Raw genomic sequence first — 25,857 nt, forward strand, 5'->3', positions numbered from 1 at the left:
ACGCTCTCCTAATTCCTGCATGGAATATAAGACTGCAACAAATGCGGGGGGGGGGGGGGTACATACAGATTTCCCCTCTTTAACAGAACCGTTAATGGCTCCAGCGTTCTACGTTAGGAAGTAGGATGAAGTTTCGCCGTAGCCTGTTTTTGTTGTTTGGCTTTAACGTTTTATCAGTTTAATAGTGGAGAGCGGCAGAACAGTACAGTTTTATGAGATGCATTTATGCACTCCATAGAATTAGACTCCAGAATCTATTGGGACCGTAAGCAATTTCTTGATTGAACAGGGGGTTTTAGTGGGCAGTGGCAAGGAATAGAGCGTACGAGGGGTGATTGGAGGGACTGCAGTCATGGGTGCTAGCTGTTAATATACCTGCTTTAGAACATCCAACCGAGAAGCTCCAGATCTCTTGTGCTTCCCAAGGTTATTTGCATTTGAGCTCACAAACCACCTGGTGGCGATGCTTTGAATTGTTACTTTGAAAGAATACTTTTAACACCAGCCATGTTTGTAGCAGTGTAACCTTGCAAGGGAGCAGTCCATGCTGCTTTATCCATCTGTACTCTGTGTGCTTGATCAGGGGAAAAATCTAGCCAGCCGAACGGGAGCTCTGATGTGTGAACTCTAGGGAATCTCCATATTGACTCTCTTGGAAAAGAACAATTCGGACAGACCCTTTGCCGAAGTAGCCTAGCAAAGGCTCCTTTTTGTTACTCTCTGGCAAGATGTTTGAAATCACCAGGACCCTTAATGCTGCTTTATTAAATAATGAGGTAACAATTTGACACTTTCTTATGCGAGGCTAACATTTTTCGTGCTGACTTTAAACTGCTGTAATGAAGAATTATTTCCAATTTTTTTCCCCTAAATGAAGAAAAATTTACCTGATTTTGACATTTAACAAAAAAAAAAAAGGGTTTGTTGTTTTGTGGTTTTTGCAAAAAAAAAAAATCAAGATTTTTTTTCCTCTTCCTTCCTGTGATCTTTTAAACCTCTTTGCAGCCAAAGGGGGCTTCCAGTGTATTGCGTTCCTAGTCCTTTTGACAGCATAGAGGTTAATGAGTGCGTCAGTCGCCTGCTGTTGCCTATGGTAGTACGAAGTATGACTTGCAAGCAGCCCAGAGTAGGTGTTTATTAATGCTGAATTGGCTTGTGGTGTAGCCCATCTGGACTAAGAGACGCTGCAGCTTTCTTGTGATGTTAAGATGTCCATACCGTTTGGAAAGGATGTTTGCTGGAGACAGGCTGAGAGATACACTATGAATCCGTCCCTATTGCATACATCTGCTGCCGCTAATGACTTACACGGCTGCTCATTTAGGGTAAGGCAATCTAATCACCTTTTGATTTGATTTTGGAGGAATTGGTTGTGCACGCGTCTTTCTGTTGTTGTCTTCCTTCTGTTTATACCTTGCAGTGTTTCAGAGAATACTGTACAGTAGCTCATCTTGGCAAGTGTAGAATCCTAACAGTTTTTTTTTTAAATAAACTGTCACCAGTTTCATACGTAGAGGGGAACCCTTCATCTAGAAGTAGAATTTTGGTTCGTGAATGATGCAAGTTTGTAATTATTTAGCGTATTGTGGTCTATTAGTTTTTTTCTTGGCTTGCAAAAGCCACTATACATGCATTATGCACTAGACCTTGGCATCTCAAGGTGAGGTATAGATACTGTAGCATTGAGAATGGTCTAAGTTGGCTTTTCTGCATAGTGCATAATAAAAACGTCATGTATTACAACACTTTCTAGACGTGTGTATTTTATTGGATGGACTGTCGGTGGATATTGTTTTGAAAAGTTAGACATTTAAATAAACTGATTTGCAACTGTCACATGGATTTGCATGCTCCGAGGATAGAAAGTATATTTCCTATATTGTTTCATTCTTGGTCTATTTGAACTGGTCATTAGCAGCCTTAATTAATGAGCAGTATTGTGTAATGTCTTTTTTTATTTATTTTTTTATTGAGTTGCTAAAGACTCAGTTTGCAGATATGGCAGTGATTCTACAACTTTGCATATATATATATGGTACTTGTTTCCTAGCACGGCCACAACGATTTAGATCGTTGTGGTCGGAAGATAAAAAATCGGATCGGTCGCATCGCATGCGATTTGGTCGCATACCATGCGACCGATCCGATCTGCCGATTTTTCACCCGATTTTTTTATTTTTTCACCAGATTTTTTTTAATTGCCCCCCCAAATGTTACTAAGTGTGCTAGACCCCACGATAGACGTGAACCCGAAGCGTGGCGAGCGCAGCGAGCCCGCGAGGGGCGGCGGTACGCGTCCTCCGACCTTTTCATTCCCCTACTATCCACTAGGGCGTGGAGTGAGAATATAATAGTGTGGCGAGCGCAGCGAGCCACCGAGCCCGAAGCGTGGCGAGCGCAGCGAGCCCCGCGAGGGGACGCGTATAACTTCACAGGTATATGCGTCCCCTCGCGGGGCTCGCTGCGCTCGCCACGCTTCGGGCTCGGTGGCTCGCTGCGCTCGCCACACTATTCTATTCTCACTCCACGCCCTAGTGGATAGTAGGGGAATGAAAAGGTCGGAGGACGCGTACCGCCGCCCCTCGCGGGCTCGCTGCGCTCGCCACGCTTCGGGTTCACGTCTATCGTGGGGTCATGGCGGGCACATAAAAAATGTGAAATGGGTCATATTGACCCATTTCACCTTTTTTATCAATTTTCCCTATGTGAGATGGACTTAATCAAGTCCATCTCATCTTGTGCCATTATAATGGCACAAGACCGACACGATCCTCCCGATTTCAATGTTAAAAGATTTTTTAACATTGAAGTCTATGGAAAAATCGGGTCAATCGGTCGGTCGCATCGCGGCCGATTTTAATTGGTCGCGACCGACCGATTGACCCGATTTCTGTCAATCAAAGGCAAAAAAATGTAAAAAATCGGCCACATCGTGAGGATCGTGTCCCTTAATTAAGAGCCACGATCACTCACGATTGTGGCCGTTCTAGGAAACAAGTACCATATATATATATATATATATATATATATATATTCATTCAAGATAAATATATACAGCTGTCTATATACATTACACCAATTATGTCGATTAAATTCTTGCGCAAATAGTAAACCAGCAAAAGAAAAAGATTATTTCTGCTGTCTGATGTATGCTTTTCTTTTATATATTACATGACTTTTCATTTTATGCACATTTTTCTTATACCCATATATTGTGTACTGATACATTTGGAACCCACGTTATCCCAAAGTGATATTTCAGCTAAACCCACAATATTACCCCAGAAACCATTTACTAAGCTGATTGCTTAAGTTAATTTGAAGTATGATAGCTTAGGACACCAAAAATACCTTTGGGGTACTAATACTGGCTGCATATGTACGTAATGCATAGACAAAAGCATTTCTGTTTGGAATAACCTTGGCTTTTGTGTGACTGCTATCATTATGTAATGGATTATTAGAATTTTCAGGGTAAACTATTGGCAAATATCCCCTTTTGCCATAACCAAGAATGGCATACTTTTTGCTAACTACTGTACATATTGTGGTGTTTTTTTTTCATGCACTTATCAGGTGGTTTAGGGTTAACTGTTAACTTTGAGAATGGACAAATAGCGCCCCCTATGATAACAATGAGGGACTGGAATCCTATTGCTTAAAGCAAATGTGGCACTCAGGGAAACCTACAATATCAACATACTGTATTACAACATATAATAATAGCACAATATGTATATATTAAAAAAAAAAAACAGATGTATAAAATGTGATAATTACAATATTGGCAGCACGGATTACCGGGACTGCTATGCCGCTGATGGCTGTGTTTAAATGCACTCTTGGCAACTATTTACTAGGATTATTGCATGGCCACTAGTGGTGTTTATATAATATCCCAAAATATCTTAAATGGCCACCAATACATTCTTAATTATACAACATGCATAATAAAGATTGGAAATGAGAATTGCACATGACAGACAGAATAAAGACAGATATCGAGAGTTGCACTCAACATGAACAATGGATAATAGGTTCTCTATAGTTAATGAAGTTAAAAACAAATAACCTGAAGGAAGGTTTCCAGGCACAAAACCTTACTTCAAAAGGCTCTGCAAATAAGGAAGACAGCGACAAATCAGCAATTAGCATCTATTTGTCTGCTGGAAGATAGACAGTGAAGCATATGTATATATATATATATATATATATATATATATATATATATATATATATATATATATATATATATATGATTGGCTGGTGCAGTCCAGAGTCAAATCTGCACCTATATTGAATAGCGGTCACATATGTGCCTTCGTTCCTAGGTGCCTCCACCATTACACCTGGCCATTTGCTGTAGGACCAGTTGGAACATCATTCATCAACAGATTGAGTCAGGCCTAGGATTTGTTTTATAGGACTAATGCATAGAAACGGCAAAATGTCTTTAAAAGGATATTACATGTATTCAAATAAATGAATGGTTTGATGTGTATTAGACAGTTCACTTATCTGTGGCTTCTGACCATTTCATTATATACTTCATGAAGATTCTAGCGCATCACAGCGGTCAATATACAATATCATTATTTTGTTATATAATAGCTTTTTGTACCGCCACTCACAGATATATGCCAATAATTACACAGGTGTCAGCACTTTGTAAATATTGCTATTAAAATTGTTCTCTTGATGGTGCGCAGCGGCAGTGGTTCGACAACAACATGTTTAATCGGGGGATTTTCGGAATTCAAATGAGCATTTTGCTCAAAGATCCGGAGTGCCGTCTCTTGCATTGTTTATATATATATATATATATATATATATATATATATATATATATATCCCAAATGCCAACATCTCCGGAAGTTTTACCATTTGTTGAAGACTTTACCCTTAACTGGGTTGGCTAACCGAGAACACCAGTGTATCCCTAATACCTGAGTAATAAGCCTTGTACCCCCTATACCACACCCCCTATGCTGGTCCAAGTATATAAGTATATAAGACATAGCAGTGTACACGAATCATTGCATTGCACTTTATGCATCTTCCAATCACGATGGACTGGTTGAGCTGAGATGTTTTGTACCCTCAGCATTCTGCAAGATAATAACTACTCTCTGTGTTTACATTAATCAATAGGGACAAAATCCCTTCAAATGCTTCCTGCACATTATGGAATATCTCATATATTCGATCCCCTAGGGCAAATATTAAATACAAATGTATCAGGAAACAAGAGGAAGCAATTGCTGAGAATGTTATAATTCCTCCTCTGGTAAGCAATATGTTATTGATCTCCAACATCACTCACTGATCCAGTTGCTTACTGTAAATAAGATGGGCTGCACCCATCGTCCACTGCAAGCTGCATACTGGAGGCTGAAGTGTTTATGGAAGACTGATGCCAAAATCATTTTGCACCAGGGCTAACTGCCCCCCCCCCCCTACACACACACACACACACACACACACACACTCCCTTCTAACCTTGCAGAGAGCATTGCACATACAGTATAGAGTTGTATTTGGATATACAGAGTCCATAACTTGAAGGAAATCCCGCTTATAAGCACATCCCAACATTAATGGTAATTACTCCCAATTATACACAACAATTTATAAAATTCATAAAAATGTTTGTCCATCTGTTTTTAGGCAACAAACAGGCCACACCCACTGTTGTAAGATCATTGGTTGAAAAACAGTGTTCCATGATGAATTAACAAAGAGAGTTCTGGGGAAACGGTATACATATATATCTACATCAGTAATGAGGTCACAGTGCATATAATACTGTAGATTGGTACCTATATAACTAATTAATTTTTAAATGCATAATAACTAAGAATGTGACCATTGAACCAATATAAATAAGGTTCTCTAAAAAAAACATTTGAATTTGAATAAGAGGACAAAACGAAGTGTCATTGTTAGACAATTAGGTATTATCTATGTATCTCTAAATAGCATAGTGTAGCCTATTAAATTTTTGCATTTTTTTTTTTCAACCTGATGTACGAAGGTCACAAATGCGTCATAGAAAAGAGGATAGTAGGCAGCGGTCAAGTGTTGGATCTTCTTTGTACTTTCTCTAAATTAAACTAACTTGATTTTTGTATACAACACTAAGTGCATAGATGAGAAAGATACAAGTTGGATAGTTTGTCCCCCACTGGGACCTTCAGTCATTCTCGATTAAGAGTCTTCTATTCAATTAGCAACGTTTCCAACCAGCAAAAGATAAACCTCAAGGTCATAAGGACAAAGTCCTTCCTGATTGGTTACATTCTTGTATGGGGAATGGAAACTCTTTGCCATATATTCAAGGGCTGATGCAGAACCTCTTGGGGAGGCAAGCCATCAATCTTATATCAGTGCCACACAGTCATCCCATTGGTAGTCACAAGTTACCACGCCGATCACCCTCAGGTTTAAGTAGTATATCTTCAAAATCTAGCTAAAACAGAACACAATATTCAGGAAAACAACAGGTTAATTAAAATTAAAAAAGTTATTAATTAATGTCTCATTCCAACTCTTGGCTATCTATTTTAATGCAGTCCGCTGATCTTTGTACATAATATTTAGCATTATTTATTGGGAAATCACCAAATGGTATTAAAATACCTCCTCCCTTAATAGAACTGCTATTGCACTGATTGTATTTTCCCATTTAATCAACTTAGAGTGTAATGTTAAAATCAATAATTTGGATTAGTACAGTTTGCATCTTGGGAATGACCTGTGAACTGATATTGTTCAGACAGAAGTGCCCAGCTGGTCATAAATGGCAAAATACAAAGCACATTTCAGTGACCGTCACCGAGCCTTTAACCCCCAGGCTCCAACAACAGCATATGTCAAAGGAAATTGTCGCAAAATCCTGTGCAGCAGGCAAGGAGTTAAGCTCCCCAGTCTGTTAGAAGCCAATTTAAATAGCACCTTGCATAGTCCCACCTTCTCCAGCCCACTTAGCCAATCAGATGCAGCCTTTATCTGACAGATAGTCCCATAAATGCATCTAGCCAATTTTCAAGCAAGGCTCTATCCAATTTTCATATCTACACCCTACTTTCGAGAGGCATCAGCACAGTCCCTCTCTCTCTGTGTTTTTTTCTTTTCTTTTTTTTTCTTTCCTTATTTTTTCATTTATACTTTCATTTCTTTTTATTTACTTGCTTTGTTCTAGATACGCAGGTTTTTTTTTTTTTAACACTGTTTATTTATTTATTTATTTTGAATAATTTGTGGAGATTTTTTTTTTTTTTTAAACCGGCAGTCCGTGGATTGGAGGAAGGCGTCACACAAACAATAAACGAAAAACTTTTTTTTTTTTTTACCAAAAAAAAATTATATAATAAAGCGTTTTTCATCCCCTGCCCCCCGAAAAATAACTGTAACAAGGAGAAAAGTCGGAGCGCACAGCGAGACAATTTTAACCCTTAAGAATGGTGATGGTAGGTATACCATTTTTTCAAGTTCTATTGAGCTCGTAAATCTTTTGTGTCTGCATCTGTACGGCTGTTAGTGTGTTTCGTTGTATAGTGCTAGTATTGCTGGGCTGATTTTTTTATCATTTCTTGTTTCTTAAGTGATTTGTCACGTGCAAATCTGTTGTATTACAATGCATATTATTTTCAAGGTCATTTCTGTGTTGCACAATAGAACAATCCATACAACCTTTGGGTGGGGAAATCCCCCATACACCCCACATGCTGTGTGTGTAGCATTCCGTCCATTTGTCTTCATCTAACCTGTGATACTGTGAAGTCCCTTTTCTGCCATTGTGTTTCTGCACAAAGACTCTCGGAACCTGAAAAAAATGTAAAAAAAAAATAAAAATCAAGCCTTTAAGAAAAAAAAAAGAGAGCGGATCTTGCCCTCTCTGCTAATTTTGGTTGGTCTGAGTGGTCAGTATGGTAATCTGTTACAAGACTAAATATATATAGGGGCTTGGTAAATGCTGCATATTGTATTTCAGAGTTCCCTGCCGTGACCTCATAAAAGAGGAGGAGGCTGGCGTGTGGTTCAGCGCGCACTCTGGATGTGTGTGTGTGTATGTGTGTGTGAGTGTGTGTGCATGTGTGTCCTTCGTAGCATCTCTTGCCAGCAGTACTGTAAGAAGGAATGTCAGCTTTTACATAACGCTCTTTTTGGTTTTGACACTGTGACAAGCTACCAGGCTCCATCTCAATACTCACAGATGGAGTGGAATGGCTTGAAGATGGTAAGTGGATTATAGTAAATTTCTCATTTTTATTTTTTTTTTGCAATCTTTTCATTTGACTGTAAGCAATTATTTTCATTCTACAGACGTTCCTCCTCGCTTTTAAAAAAGAATCATAAGAATAAGAAATCCAGGCAGTAGCTTGCCGAACGCCTCTCTTTGCTGCCTTCAGTCTCTGTTGCATCCAATCTAGGAGGGTACCTTGACAACTATAATGTCAGTGTACATCTATCACTGAATTACTGGATGCTGTGTAATCTTCATTTGAATTACATGAGTATTTGGCTCTGTCACTGCCTTTCTGTGCTTCTCTTTACGCCGCTGCTGAACGCTTTCTGCCTTAAAGCGAAAAAAAAATTTATAGAACCCCCCCTAAAAAAAAAAAAGCATTTGCCGCAGAATGCACATATGTTAAATAAGTACAGCTGTCTTTCCTTTCAAACCCCAAAACAGAGACTGTGTAGCTACTTGACTCCCCTTTTGTGTGGTTTTGTCACAATGGGTGTAAAGTGCTTCACTTGAATTCTTTGCAGTCGTGACCTGCATGGCATTTGATGGAACACTGCAGGAACATGGGGTACTAATATACCTACAATTTATTATAACCCCCCCCCCCCCCCCCCCCCCCCCACAATCCAGACATATACTCGGACCTTGAAATAAAAAAAAATTGACATACTTCCCTGTTTCTTCAAATTGATGCTTCTGTATCCACACCCAACCCCTTCATTCTTAAGGGATCGTCTTTGTCTGCTTGTTGTGATGGGTGTAAAACAAACAAAATTAGACGGAGCATTCTAAGTGAAAGCTATCGCTCCGAGGGGAAGCCAGAGAAAGGTTGCCGAGGAAACGACAAGGGAAAGAGCCGAGATAGGGGAGCAGGTGGCAATCATTGGGGAATATAGCAAGCGATGTGAAAAAATAAAATAAAGGCTGGGGTTACCTCTATTATGTGCTCTTCTTTATAGCAGTCACAACTTTAATTATTCTGTTCATATAGGTGCTAATTACATCTCTGGCACAGGTGTACAGTGAATTACTAAACACTATTTTTAAGCATCTGTCACTCGCTAAGAAGGGTGTATCTCAAGCACAACCTTGAGTGGCAATAGAATATATATATATATATATATATATATATATATTATTTAATTATTTAATCATTATTTTCCTTTAAAGCTACTTTCTTGATTTCTTGATCGGTCTTGCTCTTCGTTTCCTCCAGAACCATAGTGGGTTGAGTGTATATTTAGAATAGCAAATACATGCAGAATAGAAGTTGGTCTACATCAACATCATCAGTGATCAGTGGTTTGGGATGAAACTAAATCCCATTTGGTACTAAAGAGACTAGACCACCTCACTATCCATGTTGTTACCATTCCTTCTTATCTTCTTAAAAGGACGTTTCATTTTCCCTTTTCCCTAATTCTTTACTGCACCAGTAGCTCTATAAATAGGAGCTATCAATGTGGCACCAGGGGGTCTATAAATGCTCCTATTGAGGTTTCTTGCTATCACCCCGAGCTCCATAAATGCCCCTATTGAGGTTTCTTTATATCACCCTAGTGTCATTTTGGCTAACGTGTTCTAGATTCTGTGCATTAGGTCTTGCAATGTGATCTATGTTTCTAGATGACTATTGCAAGACTTGCTGCAGTATATTGTACTATATTCCACTACCATTTTAGTCTATACAATGTAAGGATAGACATGCTGTCATGTGCCTTTAGATGCTGAATTGCTGTAGAATTTGTGCGCTGGGAAATATCCGTGGAAAGTTAGGAAAATGTGATTAGACGGTTCTATTACTGCGCTTTTGTTACCTAGAGGAAAAAACAAGAATACATTCCGACATCAGTATAGGGGTACTTATAAACCCTGTAATCAAACCATGTTTCACTAAAGCACACACACAACACCTCAATTTCTGTCTTGTTTACGAAGTGAATAATGCTTTGTAAGCTGCATTACAGTCTGTGTTGAAACTGCAGCTGGTTATATGAAATAAATAGTTATATATGCATCATCCCTTTCCAGTTAGTGCCACATCCAACATAAATATTGTGTGTGATGTGTGGTAGTATACGTGTGTGTGTGTGTGTGTGTACACACATGGGTGTACATGTACAGTATGTGCGATTGTTATGTAGGTATGCAGGTATGATAAATTTCTGCATAATTCAAGGTGCTTGTGTACATGTGTATGTGTTTGTATCTATATCTATATATATCTATATATATATATATATATATGTGTGTGTGTGTGTGTGTGTGTGTATTATGCACACACACAAAAACAACACATGGAATTGTGCGTGGTGCATTGTCACAATCTATATGACCTTTCTAGGTGTAGAGGAGAAAAATGGTTGGTTCCGTCGCTATTCCTGTGTTCCAGGTGTGTTTTGGGCTGTTTCTTGCTAATAATTATGCATGACGCTATCTATGCTTGCAGTTATAAACCGGAAAACTTAATGATGCTTTGATTAACTTACTATTCAGGCTGTGCCTGAACTGATACTTCCTGTTTGCCTTTTGCAACGCACATTGCCCAAAGCATCCTGAGAGTGGGCTAATACACCCAGCACATCTTAGGTTGGATCTGTGCTTCCTTCGGACCCCATAGATCTATAAAAATACACCCTGTTATTTTAATACCTTGAAATGTTGAGTGATAGAAGCGTCACCGCTTTGTAATAAGAAAAGCGGCTACTTCGAGGAGATTGCAGGCTGTTTTTATGGCTCTGAAAATGAGATTGGATATTGTGTGGAAATTGCTTGCTTGATTCCAGCTCTGGCTCCTGCACTAGTGCGCCCATAATTGTCGTGTGCAGTCTGTGCACAGGACACTCAATCACAGGCTCTGTATGGGGTCTGATCATTGGATTTACCATTAGAGAACTAGGGAATAGTTGAAAACCTGGAAAACAAAACAGCGAGAATTGCCGTCCATCTGAGTCTGCCATACGTGTGCCATTGAATACATGTGAATTGTTACTGTGTGTGATATACAGTTGTGTACAGGTATAATCTGTACCTTGAACTAGCAGTTGTGCAGCATTTGGTAATTTTGGTATCCACCTTATTCTCGATTCAAAACTAATTCCCGCTGTAGACTTGACCCTGTGATACATTGTTGCAAAGAAAGCAAAGACGTTATATATATATATATGAATCTGAGTTCTTTAGTTTCTGGGAATTGATATATAGTGTAATAGACTTACAGTTTCCATGAACACCTTGAACAAGTTACAGCATGTGAAGTGATGTATGTATCAATGGCTTTCTCTGGGTGAGGTTATAAAGCAGTTTTTTTTCTGCAAGGATATAATAATGTTTGTTTCAAATAGTCCAGCAAGTAGGTCATCGAAGTAAAGGCCCAGCTGGACCATAACTGTTCCTACTGAGCCCGAGACTTACATACAGGCGTTCTGTTGGACATGGTAGGATCTGTCATCTTTTGTGAATTTAAAATCCAATTTCTTTCATTCTCTTTGTTCTGAAAAGATCAGTGTATCTCAGCAGCCGCTGATTTGCATGGATCACCCCCCTCCTTCTCCTCCGTTACCTCTTTGTTTGCCAAATGCATGGAGCTTCATCGTTGTAATCTTTGCATGTCCTATACTAAGCACCTCAACCAGTTGTCCATGGTTTGGCTGGTGGACTGTTGAGTTGGAGGCGTCCTTCACCGCATGTGTCTAACTCGCTTGGCTTATATAGGGATATAACTGTAGCTGCGAAATTAAATAGAAAAATACAGAAAAATCCCCCCGTGAGACATAATGACACCAGACTCGTTCATTCGCTGAGCATTGTACCTTTCACACATTTATTTGTCCATGGGACAGTTGAGCATACAGACGTGTACAATAAGTACTGCAATGCAGTATTTTTTTTCAATGTCATTAGGGTTGTTTAGGGTTAGGCAGAGATTGCAATTTGGGTACCATTAAAAAAGCATGCCTATTGCCAAGTTGCCTGTTAGACGAACACGGGGAACCAATCCTCAATTTACTCCTCCCTCTGTTATTGTGTTCTCCAATGTGTTCAAGACTAATTACCCACAAAGGTGAAAGCACGTGAAGGTTAAACGATTAGCTAAATCTGTCCTTTTTGTTTTCACTCTGGGATGTTCATCTGCTCGTTGAAATGAATTCTTGGATTTCCTAAAAGGCATGAAGTAGACCTACAGTACAGTAGATATATACCCAACAAGTCATCATCGCATCGATGATGGACCAAACAAATACATAACGTTTCACCGCACTTATAAAATAAAATGAGGAAAAAACCACAACCAGCTACATGAATAGTTCCATATGTAAGTCATTACGGAATTATGAATCCTAATGAAGTACTGTACAGTACTGCAAGAGCAAAATGGGAGTTTTTGGGGTCAAAGAAAATAGTTTTGTAGTGTCATATTACTTTTTTGTTACAGTTTATTACCAGTTTATTTATTACTAGCACACATATATTTCTTTACAGAGAATATTTTATCATTACCATCAGTCCCTGCCCCAGTGGAGCTTACAGTCTTTATTCCCCACACACATTCATTCTACGAGTAATTTGTATTGAGCCAATTAACCTACCAGTATATTTTTTGGATTGTGGGGGGAAACTGTACCCGGAGGAAACCCACGAAAGCACGGGGGGAATATACAAACTCCGCACAGTTAGGGCCACGGTGGGAATCGAACACATGACCTTAGTGCTGTGAGGCAGTAATGCTAACCATTACACCGCCTATTCTGCCCAAATAGTTATTTATGTTTAGATTTAACACACATTTATGTGATTGCTTATACTTTACATGTACTTGTTGTGTACATTTTCACTATCATACATCAGAGTGTGTATCTATGTAGAGTGTCAGAGAAAGAGTGAGAAATGTGAATATGGTACATGCATGTACTATGCAAATAACTGGTTTTATATATATATGTGTGTGTATGTGTGTGTGCGCGCGCACGTGTGTGTGTGTGTGTGTGCGTTTTTAAACGCAGTCCTCAAGGTACCCCAATAGTCCAGGTTTTGAGTATATCTATGGCTCAGCACAGTTGGGTAAATCAGGTACTGTACTGTACTAATTGAGTCACCTGAGGCCATGTAGGGATATACTTGAAACCTGGACCATTTGATTGCCTTGAAGATTGCATTTGGGAACCTCTAATACAGATATAGATAGAGGTGTATATGCTAAGTAAATAAAGGGAATTTATAGAATATGTCTCCATTCTCCTACATTAGAACATCATTGACACTGGAACTATGTATTCAAAAGAATTCAATACCTGCTGTTTCATTGGTCCACCCACCTCCCCCACGTAGCCTTGAAGATAGATCTTGCTGTAAATATATAGACATCCTATGAGATAAATCCATGTTACAACTAATAAAGCAGACGATGAATAATACATCACACATTTCTTACATTCTTACCCCAATGCCTCTATGACAAGAAACTGGTTAAAATAAATGCATTATTGAACAAATTAGACATCCTGTTAGAATTCTATTTAATTTAACCGGTCTGGTTTCAACAAATTCTTTGGGAACAGATTGTATGGATTTCATAGACCGTTATTTCCCATTACATTTCATAGGCCGTTATTTCCCATTACATTTTTTGACATGATTTCAAGACATTCGTAAATGTGCATTTTTGCAATGACCTCTGACCCTAGGCTGTGACGCATTGTAAACGCACCAGTGACGCTTTTCTTTCCCAGTTTAAACGGAAACATTATATCACTCCAGATTGCTAACAGTCACTTCTATCAGCAAAACGGAGAGGATGTCGCACGCTTCAATCGCTAAAACGTTTTTTTTTTTATTTAAACATTGACAGCTGCGTTTTGGACAAGTGTCCTCAGCGCTCAGAAGTAAACGCTCTCCAATAGAAATACATCATATCGGATAAGGCACGGTCCCAAAAAGCATGTTAAGCATTCATTATAAGCTGTGAATTAAAAATATATATATATATTCTGAACGTTAACAGCTATAATATAAAAATGCTATAAAAAATTTGCCATCTTACTACAAAAATATTTATTTATTATACTCTGTCTATGATCTAAGGGACTCATTACCGTAGAGTTGCAGTTCATCCATAGTAGCAAATATATAAACAAATGGATAGTCATTTCTGTGGTGGCAACATTTGCTTTGGTGGAGACAACCAATTAGCATTTGTGTCACTTTATTTGACTCAACATACAGTACGAGAGCATCATTTTTACTACTTTTCATTACCTAACTGAATGTAACGATTGTACCAGATGGTTTTTAAAAAACAAAACAAAAACAATACACCATACAATCAGCATATTTTTGCAGAGGTTTCTTATGTATCCCATTGCAATTAGGCTTATTTTTCAAATTAGATAACTGTTAGTTCAAGTGTTTTGGTTAAGCCAACCCAAACCACTCGAAAGTAGAAGCTGGTGTGTCTTTTTGGGGAGTGGCACTTTTGTTAATCCCATGTCTTCATTTCTAATCATGTGTTATTGTCTGATTGTATAGAATGCCGTTTGTTTTATAGAATGTACAGCTAGATCATTGGCTGAACAGTAGTATCAGCTGACCAAGAAGAGTTCCGAGAATGCATTAATTGATCCCCACTCCCACTGTATGCAGCTGTTGACTGACTACAGTATATTGTACATAGTTAGCCACAATGGAATAGTCTTTCATGGGATGAAACTACACATGTACAGTATAATACAAGATTAATTTCTATGCCATACTGCAGTGGTACCCAAACTGTGTGCCGTGGCTCTCTGGAGTGCCTAGGGACACTTGCAGGGGTGCCACGAATTGGTGGTCCAGGACCAATTCAAATTATTTATGGTCAATGTAATAGGCAAAACAGTGCTGGTGGCTGCCAATTATACAATGGGGTACATTTACTAAAATGGGAGTTTTATTGAAGATGTGGTGTTGCTCACAGCAACCAATCATAGTATTCCTATTATCTTCTAAAAGGTGCAAAATAACTAAGAAGTACATTCTGAATGGTTGATATGTGGACAAACAGAAGCAGATTTTGTCTCTCACCATATCATTATATCTAAGTATGACATAGAAAATCAATTTACTTAATTTTATATTTTTTTCTAAATTTCAGCATAAGAAACTTTGGGCCTAGGAGTGCCGTGAAAAGAATTCTGATACTCTAGGGCAGACATTTCTAAACTATGGCCCTGCAGCTGTTGTGAAACTACAATTCCCATCATGCCTTGCCATAGTTTTAGCATTCCCTAATAGCAAAACTGTGGCAAGGCATGATGGGGCTTGTAGTTTCACCACAGCTGGAGGGCCATAGTTTGGACATGCCTGACCTAGGGTGTGGTGATTCAAAAGAGTTTGGGAAGCACTGCCGTACTGTATAATATTTTATGTTCGGCATTACCACCAGCATAGAGAAGCAAGGAAATAGAACTGCGACGTTTGCCAGTGTGAAAAAAAAAAAATCAAAATGTACAAAAATGTCACCATATAAAGAAAAAAAAAGTTTCTTGGAAATCAGGCGTAGCTGGTACAGTAATAGATTAAGTATCTGGATGATAATTATCCAAACACAAACAGTGACCAAAAGTAATAGGATAGCCCTAAAAACTGAATAAAATCTGAAGGTTACAAAAACAAAAACATGCAGAAATCTTTTAATAAGTCTAATTATCTGCACAAATTGATTATCTAAACTACCCGCTGTCCCAATTAGTTTCGGTAATCTGCGCCCTACAATAATTATGTTGAGGTGAAATAATAATGATTTAGAACTCGCAGTAAGAAAAGTCCCATATTTTTCAAATCCAGTTATTGTGCAATAGAACATTTTGTTGTTTTTTTATAGTATATTCCAGGACAGGGGTGGCCAAACCGGTCCTCGAGATCTCCCAACGGTCCACGTTTTCCAGGTTAACTAGCAGGAGCACAGCTGTAGTCATTACTAACTGACACATTTTAAAACATGCTGCAGTCATTCCTACTATAGATCCACAGGTTGCCTGGAAAACATGCACCGTTGGTAAATCTTGAGGACAGGTTTGGCCACCCCTGGTCTAGAATAATGCTTAGATGTTATCAGCTTTGATAAATTGGATGCTTTAATATTCTGTATTTAAGTTATATATAAGTATGTTGAGTTACTGACATTCGCCTTAATCAGGTTACGTTCGAGGTGTTGTACCCCACTTTTTCTGGTATCCGGTCCTTGGATTAACAATGTCTAGGTCAGCAACTACTAATGGTGTGTAGTTCGACACCTAAAAAATGGTTGACGTACTGTACATTCTCCTACGTCAACAATGACAGAAGGTCAACGCAAGCTAAATGTCGACATGAATATGTTGGACACTAAAACAGTCGGCATTGCTTCATACTTTACCATCCAAGTGGGCATAGAATGAGAATATAATAGTGTGCCCGAAATATGGCGAGCGCAGTGAAGCACCGTGCCCGAAGCATGGCCTTACGAGGGGACAAGGTACACCTACAGTATATGGTGTCCATGTCGACGTAGTCACCCAAACCGTGAAAAACCTGTGTGAACCATGTTCACGTTGACCTTTACCTTATGTCGATCTTTTGTTATGGTAGCGTATGTCTACCATTCGTAGGTCTCGACCTAGTCACTGTCCACCGTTAGGGATCGATCTAGTGACTGCGGAACTAGTCATTGTCTATCATCTATACCTATAAACTGTTCAATATTTGACTCATACAAATGCACTTGTCCATAGCCCAATCTGTCCTACACAATCCACTCCATTGTACTGTCCTGCTGTTGGTGAGAAGGTTAGAGAGCGGTTCCAATACTGCGCCCAACAATATTATCCTTGTTTGGAAGACTTAAAGAACTGGCAGCCTGGAGTTCTCTTTCTCTTCTCCCCCCATCTTTTAATATTCTGCATCCCCAGAGGATCAGGTGATCTTGAAAGGCTGCGGAAGTGTTTAGAAGCACATAGAATCTCTAATTAAATTGGATGGAGACATGGCGAGTGTGAATGTGTGTGCTGAAGGGGTGGGGGTAATAAGGTCATTTAAAAGGATGTGCACGCATATTTGCAAACGATGAGACTGCAGCACGGTGTAAAATGCAGAGCTAGCTACATAACGCTGCTCTGCACACCCTCTCCTGCTGGAGACGTTAACCCTTTCCTTATCAGCGGGGCCTAGCCTATGCAGTGTTTTGTCTAGTTTTGTATATATATATATATATATATTTACAGTTTTTTTTTTCATACCTTATGTGTTTTCCGATAATCCAATAAGAACTTTGTGATTTAACATGTAAGCTTATTTTCCTATAATTCTATAATGTTGTTGTTGTTGTTGTTATTATTATTATTAATAACTACAGATGTCGCCACCCTCATCGTGATGCAGACATGGTGCGGATGTGACTTATCTGCCGCAATGCATGCGCATTCTATTGCATGGGAGATATTGCAGCCAGCTGTACTAAGTTGCAGCAGAAGCGCCCATATGTTCATCTGCAGCTGATTTGCTGGGCGGAACATTTTACCTCTTTTCACCCCTTTAAGAGTGAAATTTCGAAAAATTCCTGCTTAGTGGTTGGATGCAAATAACTGTCACAGTTTCCAGACAGACAAATTTGGGGCTAAAGGTGGCCATACACCTACAGATATATCTTCAGATCTGGCTGGTTGGAACAAAAACATGGTTATGAATGACAGCAAATGACAGTTGACCATTTGCTTGGAAATGCTGGAAAACTGACATACTGTCATTCAGATATTACCAGATTTTTGTTCCAACCAGCCAGATCTGAAGATAAATCTGTAGGTGTATGGCCACCTTTAGCCATGTATTTGCAAAAATATGTAACCAAGATCTTTGATTTCTGTTATCATGTGGTCTTTAAACCTGCTTACTGGTATCATTCATATCGCTTTTAGACTGCAAAATGCAGGGTCGCACCAAGACTTGGAAATGGCTCAATACCGAAGCGACTCTGCATTTTGCGCTCTCTGGCCCCTTCAGCGACCTGGCAATATAGCCAGTTCGCTGATGTCATAAGGGGGCGGAACGTAGCGGCAAAGTGTCATTGGGAGCAGGGGAGGAGGCAGTGCTTGGAGCTGACGCTGCTACAAGCACTGCTTCCTCCATCATTGTGAACGGGAGCTCCACCCAATTAACCTATTCACACTGCACAGCAGCAATACCGGTAGAACCCTTCTTTTTTTTTAATGCCGGGTTGCTGCTAGTTTTCTGGACCCTGTAAGCCCTTTCTGATCACACCTATAACCAGGTCGTACCGACAACAAACCAGCATGAACCCGATAATTAGTTGTGATCTAAAAGGGTTATCAGCAGGGCCGGCGCTACCCACTCAGCAGCTCCTGCAAAGCAGGGAGGCGCCATGCTGAAAAGGCGCTTTCTCCCTCCCTGCTCTGCTGAACCTGCCTCAGCCCTCACTGTCAATGCCTCCTGCAGTGCCTGTCTGACAAGCAGGCGGCAGTATGGAGAGGCTGAGCAGCTGCCTGCACCGCGCACACACTGTCCTCCTCCTGCGACCTGCCCCGTCTTCCTCACAGACACTTGCGCTGAGGCATGTAGCTCTGTCTGTGAATGCCTGGATGACATGTCATGTCCGGATCCGCCCCCTACCCATTGCTCCCTGCGCCTGTCAGCTGTCATCAAATGATGAACAGGCAGCAGTGCCACCTCCCCTTCCTTCCCGCTTCTCAGTGTGCTGTGCCAGTGCCACTGCCAGTCCTCAAAACTCTACCCCCTCTATCTCCTCCCCTCTTCTTCCATCTCCTCCTTCTCTCCCCTCCTTTCCCCCTCAGTCACGAGGGGTGTAATGGTGTCCTCAGCTTCCTGCCTAGGCAGATAGAAGAGGAGGGACTGCACAAGAGTTAAACAGCAAAAGAACAGTCTTTTATTATACATGTTTATAACAATTTTTTTAATAATTGTAGATGTTTTATATTAATTTAGACACTTATTAAATAATGGGCTGGGTTATATGCCTAAAGGTGGCCATTCACGCTGCAATGATTTTGGATTGCATCACACACAGATTGCATGCATGCCGTGCAATGCGATCTAGCCCATAACGCATTCGATTCTCGCAGCTTATATGGGAACCTTTAGTGCCTGCAATATTTTGAGACACAGCACTGAGATGGTGTATGCATACATGTACATGCACCAGAGATCCTCCATAGGATCACATGTTGCATACACTCCCACAATCGTGCTGCAGCTTGTTGCAATGGCACTGTGAAAGGGCGCAAAATGTATGGTTTGCAGGAGGGCGCCGGACACCCTAGCACCGGCCCTGGTTATCAGTGTGCTGTGTGTTTCTTACTGAGGATTACCCCTCCCTTTCAAGCACCTGAGTGATATCACTAAACTGATTGAGCATCTACCAGTATATAATACATTTTCCAGACCACCCAGCAGGTCACATGTTCCAACAGGTGCAAAAGGGAGAATTCACCAACTGTCACATTTTTCAGAGTACAATGGTGATGCATTGTAAATAGCAGGTGGTTGTAATAATAATAATATTTCTATTGTTTTCTTAGTGCTGGCATTTCATATAGACCTGTATAATTAGTAACGAGTACACATTTAAGTGCAAAATCTAGCATATTGTAGAAATCCCAGGAGAGGAAGAACATCTTTACCTGTCATTCGCCAAGTACAAGATACTAGTAAAAAGTAATTTCCACATAAGTACAGAGTGTATCATGTGTGCATCGTTAGTATTAGTAAATATGGGTGTGGGTTGCTCTCCTGTGTGCAGGGACCCCCCATGTCATTCGAGAACCATACCAATTCTCCAGCCTATGTCCATCATTAGAGCTTGCAATCTACGGTATAGGAAGAAAATGGATTATAAAATGTAAAAAAAAAAAAAAAGGTTTTCAGTCAAATTAAGCTACGTGCAATAATGTTCTATAGGCAATAGCAGCCAATCATTTTTTACCTTTGTCTAGTATAGTTAAGAAGACAGTGAAAGCATACATCTGATTCGTTGCTATGGGTTACACTATCTTTGAGAAGAGAGCACCACTTGTTTAGAGAAGCCCCCTGCTGTGGGCTGTATAAGGATCAGGCTGATTGACAGATTGTTGGATGGAAAGATAACTGGTAACATACAAATGCCAGAAGCTATAGCATCAGCTGGTTAAGGTCTGAGATTACATTAAGCACAACTCAAAGATTCTAAATAGTTTGGGAAATTCTCAAAGATTCTAAACAGTTTGGGAAATTTGAGCATCAATAGCAGTGGTCACAAATATTCCTTAATATGCACCATTTGCATTAACACAATGAGGAATACCAGGATCCTCAGCATCAACAGTTTAATGACATCTGACTTTCTGCTGTCAAGAAATTATTTTTATTAGGGTTAGTTCAAATAGAAAATAGATATACAGTATACACACATACACAGTGGCGTAAATTCGTCCCAGTTGCCCGGGGGCAAGATCATTATTGGTGCCCCCCTCTACACAAAACACCACCTTATATAAATATTAAGTCAACCACAGAAGCGATATTGATGGCTTTGAAATAACTGATTCAAACTTCCTGGGGAGGAGAGGGGCCTCCTTGGGAGCAGGAGCCCGGCGGTAGATGACTCCATTGCCTCCCAGAGTTACAACTCTGTATATATACATTTAAAACAAACATTTTGCTGAAGAATTAAATATATGAAAGCTTAGTATGGACGTGGACTTATGATTTGTTCTTCTTTAAACCCACTGAGTGCCACCTCTTTTATATATATATAGAGAGAGAGAGAGATGGGAGTTTCTATTACCCATCTTGGTAAATTTACCCCATGGAGTTAAAAAGAAGTCCCTCAGCAGTGACTGTGTGCCAAGCAAGTCTCCCCCACAGAGAATGTGTGCCTAGTAATATGACAACCTCATTGTTTTTAAACATTCTATTTACATGAAATGGAACAGAATGTGTTACGTACGTATCCAGATTAAGTGTTGTACCTATTTGGCCTCCCACGGCTGCAGCGGGGATATACAGCCTGAAGTCGCACTCACTGCGGAGGGACGGTCCGAATTCCCTGCATATATTCTTTTAAACCCTATATCCAGTCAATGGAGGGTTTTACATGTTTTTTTGGTTTTTATGTCTTCCAAATATACAGTAAATGGAAGCTTCAAACTCTTTTTAATGCCGAGCGTTGATGATGATGTTTTGGAGACTCTGGTGGTTAGTAGATGATGTTAGAACTTCTAGTGAATAATTGTTGGATGAGCATTACTGAAAATCTCTGACCCGGGACTGTGTTCCCAGGTGCAACCCGAGACACTGCCCGGGAATGTACCAATTCACACTGGCCACCCGACCCGGAATGAAGTCGGGCGGGTGGCATCATCTGGAGGCTTGGCCGGGGCGGCGCTGGGAGGTGTCAGCACCTCCCAGTGGCGCATTTTCACTGCAGTGAACGGGATCTGGGTCACGCTGACCCTGAATACCCGTTCACACTGACTGCATCCGTGTTGATTCCGGGTTCTACCCAGGTCAGGACCTGGGTAGAGATCCTGGAATGCTGAACACGGGATATTCGTCAAAGACCCTTTCACACTGCACTAAATCCCGGGTTGATGCGCATTCATGTGCAAAAACCCAGGATATTTTTGCAAGTCTGAAAGGGGTATTAATTCCCATCATAGATAAATGGACAATGATAAATTAGGTCATAATTCTTAATTCAAAGGGTCCGCCAAACCACCCATAAACCAAAACTTAATAATTTATAAACCTTGTTAAAATGTTGTATTCCTTTTTATTTTGCAATAAAAATATAACAGGGTTTTTTAAGTTGTAAAGAAGGCTTAATGCTGGCTAGGACTGTAGCTGATTTGGCCTCCATATTTCATTTCATGGTCCGGGCAATGGCAATTGTTAAATGTTTATTCTGGATGGCCAATCATGTAACAGTCCAAGATGGAAGTTAGCCGGGATTTCATACCGGCCATGTGACATCCAATCCCTCATCGCTTGGGGAGGGGATGCAGTTACCATCCCGGCGTTCAGAATCCCGACGCCGGAATCCCGACCGCCGAAATGCCGACACATTCTCCCTCCGTGGGTGTCCACGACACCCCTGGAGGGAGAATTAATTAGTGTGCCGAGCGTAGCGAGGCACCGTGCCCGCTGCGTGGCGAGTGCAGCGAGCCCGCAATGGGGGGGCGATCCACGTCCCCCCCCTTGTCGGCATTTCGGCTGTCGGGATTCCGGCGTAGGGATTCTGAACGCCGGGATCCCGACCGCCGGGATTCAATACTGAATCCCTTGGGGAGCACGCATCGGGACAATTTGAATGATGATTGGCTGATCAGATTGAATGATCAATGCTGATTGTAGTATGCCTAGCTATTTACTGTACTGCTAAACTGTATTTGTAGTCCTACAAAGTCATTTTCCATTAGTTATTTAAGTAAAAGTTTGGAGTAAAATGCATTGTCACATGACTGTCAGCCCTAACATCGTCCTATGACTGATATTGCTATTTAGGCTAAGGAACTGGATATTATTTATTTATTACAGTTTCTTATATAGCGCAAATTCCGTTGCGCTTTACAATAGGAAACAATGATAAAACAAACTGAGTAGTAACAAACCAACATAGAGGTAGGAGGGCCCTGCTCCCTAGCTTATATTCCTGAGATACAAACGAAGGGGTCTATTAATTACAGAGCCGTGGCAATTATTCTGTCTTGTAGACCATTCTCAGGAAAGCAGTATGCTGTACCACAGTTATGTTTTATGCTGGGGCTGCTCTGGGGACCCGGGAAAAATCCCAGTGCTCGGAGAGGCTTTCTCCGTCACTGGGAGCTGGACACCTCCGGCAACAGGATAAAGGTATATGCTCATGCAAGCTAAGGATTGCGCATAGTGACTGGACCCAGAAACCCAGCGAAGGCACTCCTTAATATTCACTGGTCCCCATTGACTGATAAAGCTAAGCTTAAGATATTGGGACATCAAAGCCTTTCACCATTTTATAAATTGCCTAACATGCTATCTGATATGCAAACTATATGATATTGTCCCGTGAACTTCTGGTCAAAGGATATAGTGCATACACAACACTGGGCGATCTACCCAATGACCAACCATATATGGTCATTGGCGATTTATTGCTATGAATCGCCTTGTAAAAATACATTGTTCATAATATTGCATAGTGTGTTGGCTTTTAAAGGTCTTTATGGTATTGGGATGAAATAAAATTGACTAAAGGGTCCCTAAGAAAGCACTCCAGACAATCAACCTGGCATTCGTGTGGCATAAAATTATAGGGGTATAAGAGGAACTTGATCTTGGGAATGCCCTCTTGCTGCCCATACTGGGATAGACTCAAATTTACTAATGGACTCACCCAGGTACCTTCTCAAGAGCTGGTCGCCTTCTGTACTTCAATAGGGAGGTGGGGCACAAACCCCTGATTTAATATAAAACCTGCTTTCTAGCAATCAGTGAAGAACCTGAAATTGTTGCCTCTAAGTAGTTGTCTTTTTAAATGCTGTATATAGCTTGTCTCTATAATAGGTAAATGTAATGGGTGTGGTATGCCGGTCCGACAGTCAGGATTCCGATGGTCAGTATACTACTGACATCAGAATCCCGACTGCCGGTACTCCGACAGGGGGGCGAGCGCATTGAAGCCCCTTTCAGGCTCGCTGCACTCGCCATGCTACAAGCTCAGTGGCTCACTGCGCTCGCCACAGGTTCTATTCTCCCTCTATGGTAATTGTGGACCCCCACGAGGGACAGTAGCTTCTATAAGTTGGGATCCCTACTTTGGGCATTCAACAGTCGGGATTTCGATGTCGGTATACTGACCGTCGGAATCCTGACTGTAGGGAGGTCATCCAGCACCCAATTTTAAAACACCAATTATTTACAAGGCAAAACCAGGTTTGTTTTGCCTTTTTAAATGATTGCCGTTTTAAAGGGATATGGCTGCAGAATTATGGACGCTATGTTACAATGTTAATGGCTAATTTCCAAATTGTTCTTATGCATGACTGTCCACGAACTCCATTTTTATTATTGTCCAGATTTGTCTTTTTCAATGGAACTAGTTTTGTGCATCATACAGTACCTTAATAAAAACTTTTTGAAAAAAAAAAAAAATACAGCCATGGTTGGACAAACTCCCGCACATTCAGCTATTCAGCTTCTTCCCTTAATTCATTTACTCCCTAGACTGTAAGCATTTTCATTAGAGATCTTTGGGTACTTATGTAGTATCTGGACGCCCGATTAAAAAATCGGGTCCATCGCATGCGACCAAATCGCATGCGATGCGATGGACCCGATTTTTCCATAGGATTCAATGTTAAAATGGACTGAGTCCATTTTAACATAGGATTCTATGGGAAAAAGGGTCCTTTTCATTTCCCCACTATCCAACTACGCATGGAGTTGGATATAAACCTGTGGCGAGCACAGCGAGCCACCGAGCCCGAAGCGTGGCGAGCGCATGCGGAATACTTTTTAACGAATCCGCGTCCCCTCGCGGGGCTCGCTGTGCTTGCCACGCTTCGGGCTCGGTGGCTCGCTACGCTCGCCACAGGTTTATATCCGACTCCATGCCTAGTTGGATAGTGGGGAAATGAAAAGAACCCTTTTTCCCATAGAATCCTATGGAATATCGGGTCCATCGCATCGCATGCGATTTGGTCGGATGCGATGCGATAATCGGGCGTCCATATACTACATAAGTACCGATCTTTGTTTGGAATTGGAATAATGTACTTTGGCCCTTATTCAGATCTGATTGCAGTACAAATTTGTTCTCAAAATGGGAAAAACCATGTGCACTGCAGGTGGGGCAGATGTAACATGTATAGAAAGCGTTACATTTGTGTGAGTTATTTTGTTTCTGTGCAGAGTAAATACTGGCTGCTTTATTTTTACCCTGCAATTTAGGTTTCACTTTCAACACACCCCACCCAAATCTAACTCTCTCTGCACGAGTTACGTCTGCCCCACCTGCAGTGCACATGGTTTTGCCCATTTTGAGAACAAATTTGTATTTGTCTGAGATCAGATCTGAATAAGGGCCATTATCTGACTATTGTGGTCTGAACCCCAAAATATATTTTTTTTATTCTAATATTTTCTCTGAAGTACTATATAATATCCTAGCATAGTACAAAAGACAGTTCATGCGCATCTTTACATTTTCAAAGGCTGTGTATAGAGGCAGCTTCTCGCAGTATGTGATGTTTTACAGTGTACTAATTAGGATATCTACATTCACAGGAAAGTAAGACGAGGCAGGAGTGGAACGGAAGCGGGAGTCTCTGATTTTTAGTCTTTTTCTCTAAATAAATAACACTCAGTATGTTCCTGGCCTCATCAACTCCTAGCTCGCCCTTACTGTATTCATTAAAAACAGCAGATGTTAAGGAAAGTGATGAAAATGCGTACAACAGGGGAGAGCTCCACTAATGCACATGAAGCTGTGATGATACTCTGTAGAATCCATAGTACCCACTAACAATGACATAGCGCTGTGCACAGGACATGCCTTAGAAAACCATTTTAGTAGTTATTTAAAGCAAATGGTTTTACTGTAGAAACAT

General features: G+C 40.5%; 1 protein-coding gene and 1 long non-coding RNA gene across 8 annotated transcripts in view; one reads left to right on the forward strand and one right to left on the reverse strand.

The window, feature by feature from the left end:
* Nucleotides 1-488: 488 nt before the first annotated feature.
* Nucleotides 489-25,857, forward strand: part of ELAVL4 (ELAV like RNA binding protein 4) — a 99,739-nt gene continuing 74,370 nt past the window's right edge. For 4 of the 7 annotated variants that reach the window (XM_083157367.1, XM_083157368.1, XM_083157370.1 and 1 more), the window contains exon 1: nt 8,082-8,239. In XM_083157367.1, coding sequence (XP_083013493.1) covers nt 8,093-8,239 — 147 coding nt within the window. In that variant the 5' untranslated portion in view covers nt 8,082-8,092. Of the gene's footprint in view, nt 777-811; nt 1,326-7,054; nt 7,470-8,081; nt 8,240-25,857 lie in introns of those variants that run through there. The other 3 variants (XM_083157373.1, XM_083157369.1, XM_083157374.1) reach the window with 3 other exon arrangements.
* Nucleotides 5,516-9,244, reverse strand: LOC146026584 (uncharacterized). Its single transcript, XR_014454493.1, has 3 exons — nt 8,919-9,244; nt 7,767-7,825; nt 5,516-6,469 (listed from the first exon to the last, which is right to left on the reverse strand). It is a non-coding gene; the product is annotated as an uncharacterized LOC146026584 (long non-coding RNA).

Source organism: Crinia signifera, chromosome 8 (assembly GCF_055691185.1).
Source record: "Crinia signifera chromosome 8, ASM5569118v1, whole genome shotgun sequence".
In the NCBI taxonomy this organism is placed as follows: Eukaryota; Metazoa; Chordata; class Amphibia; order Anura; family Myobatrachidae; genus Crinia; species Crinia signifera.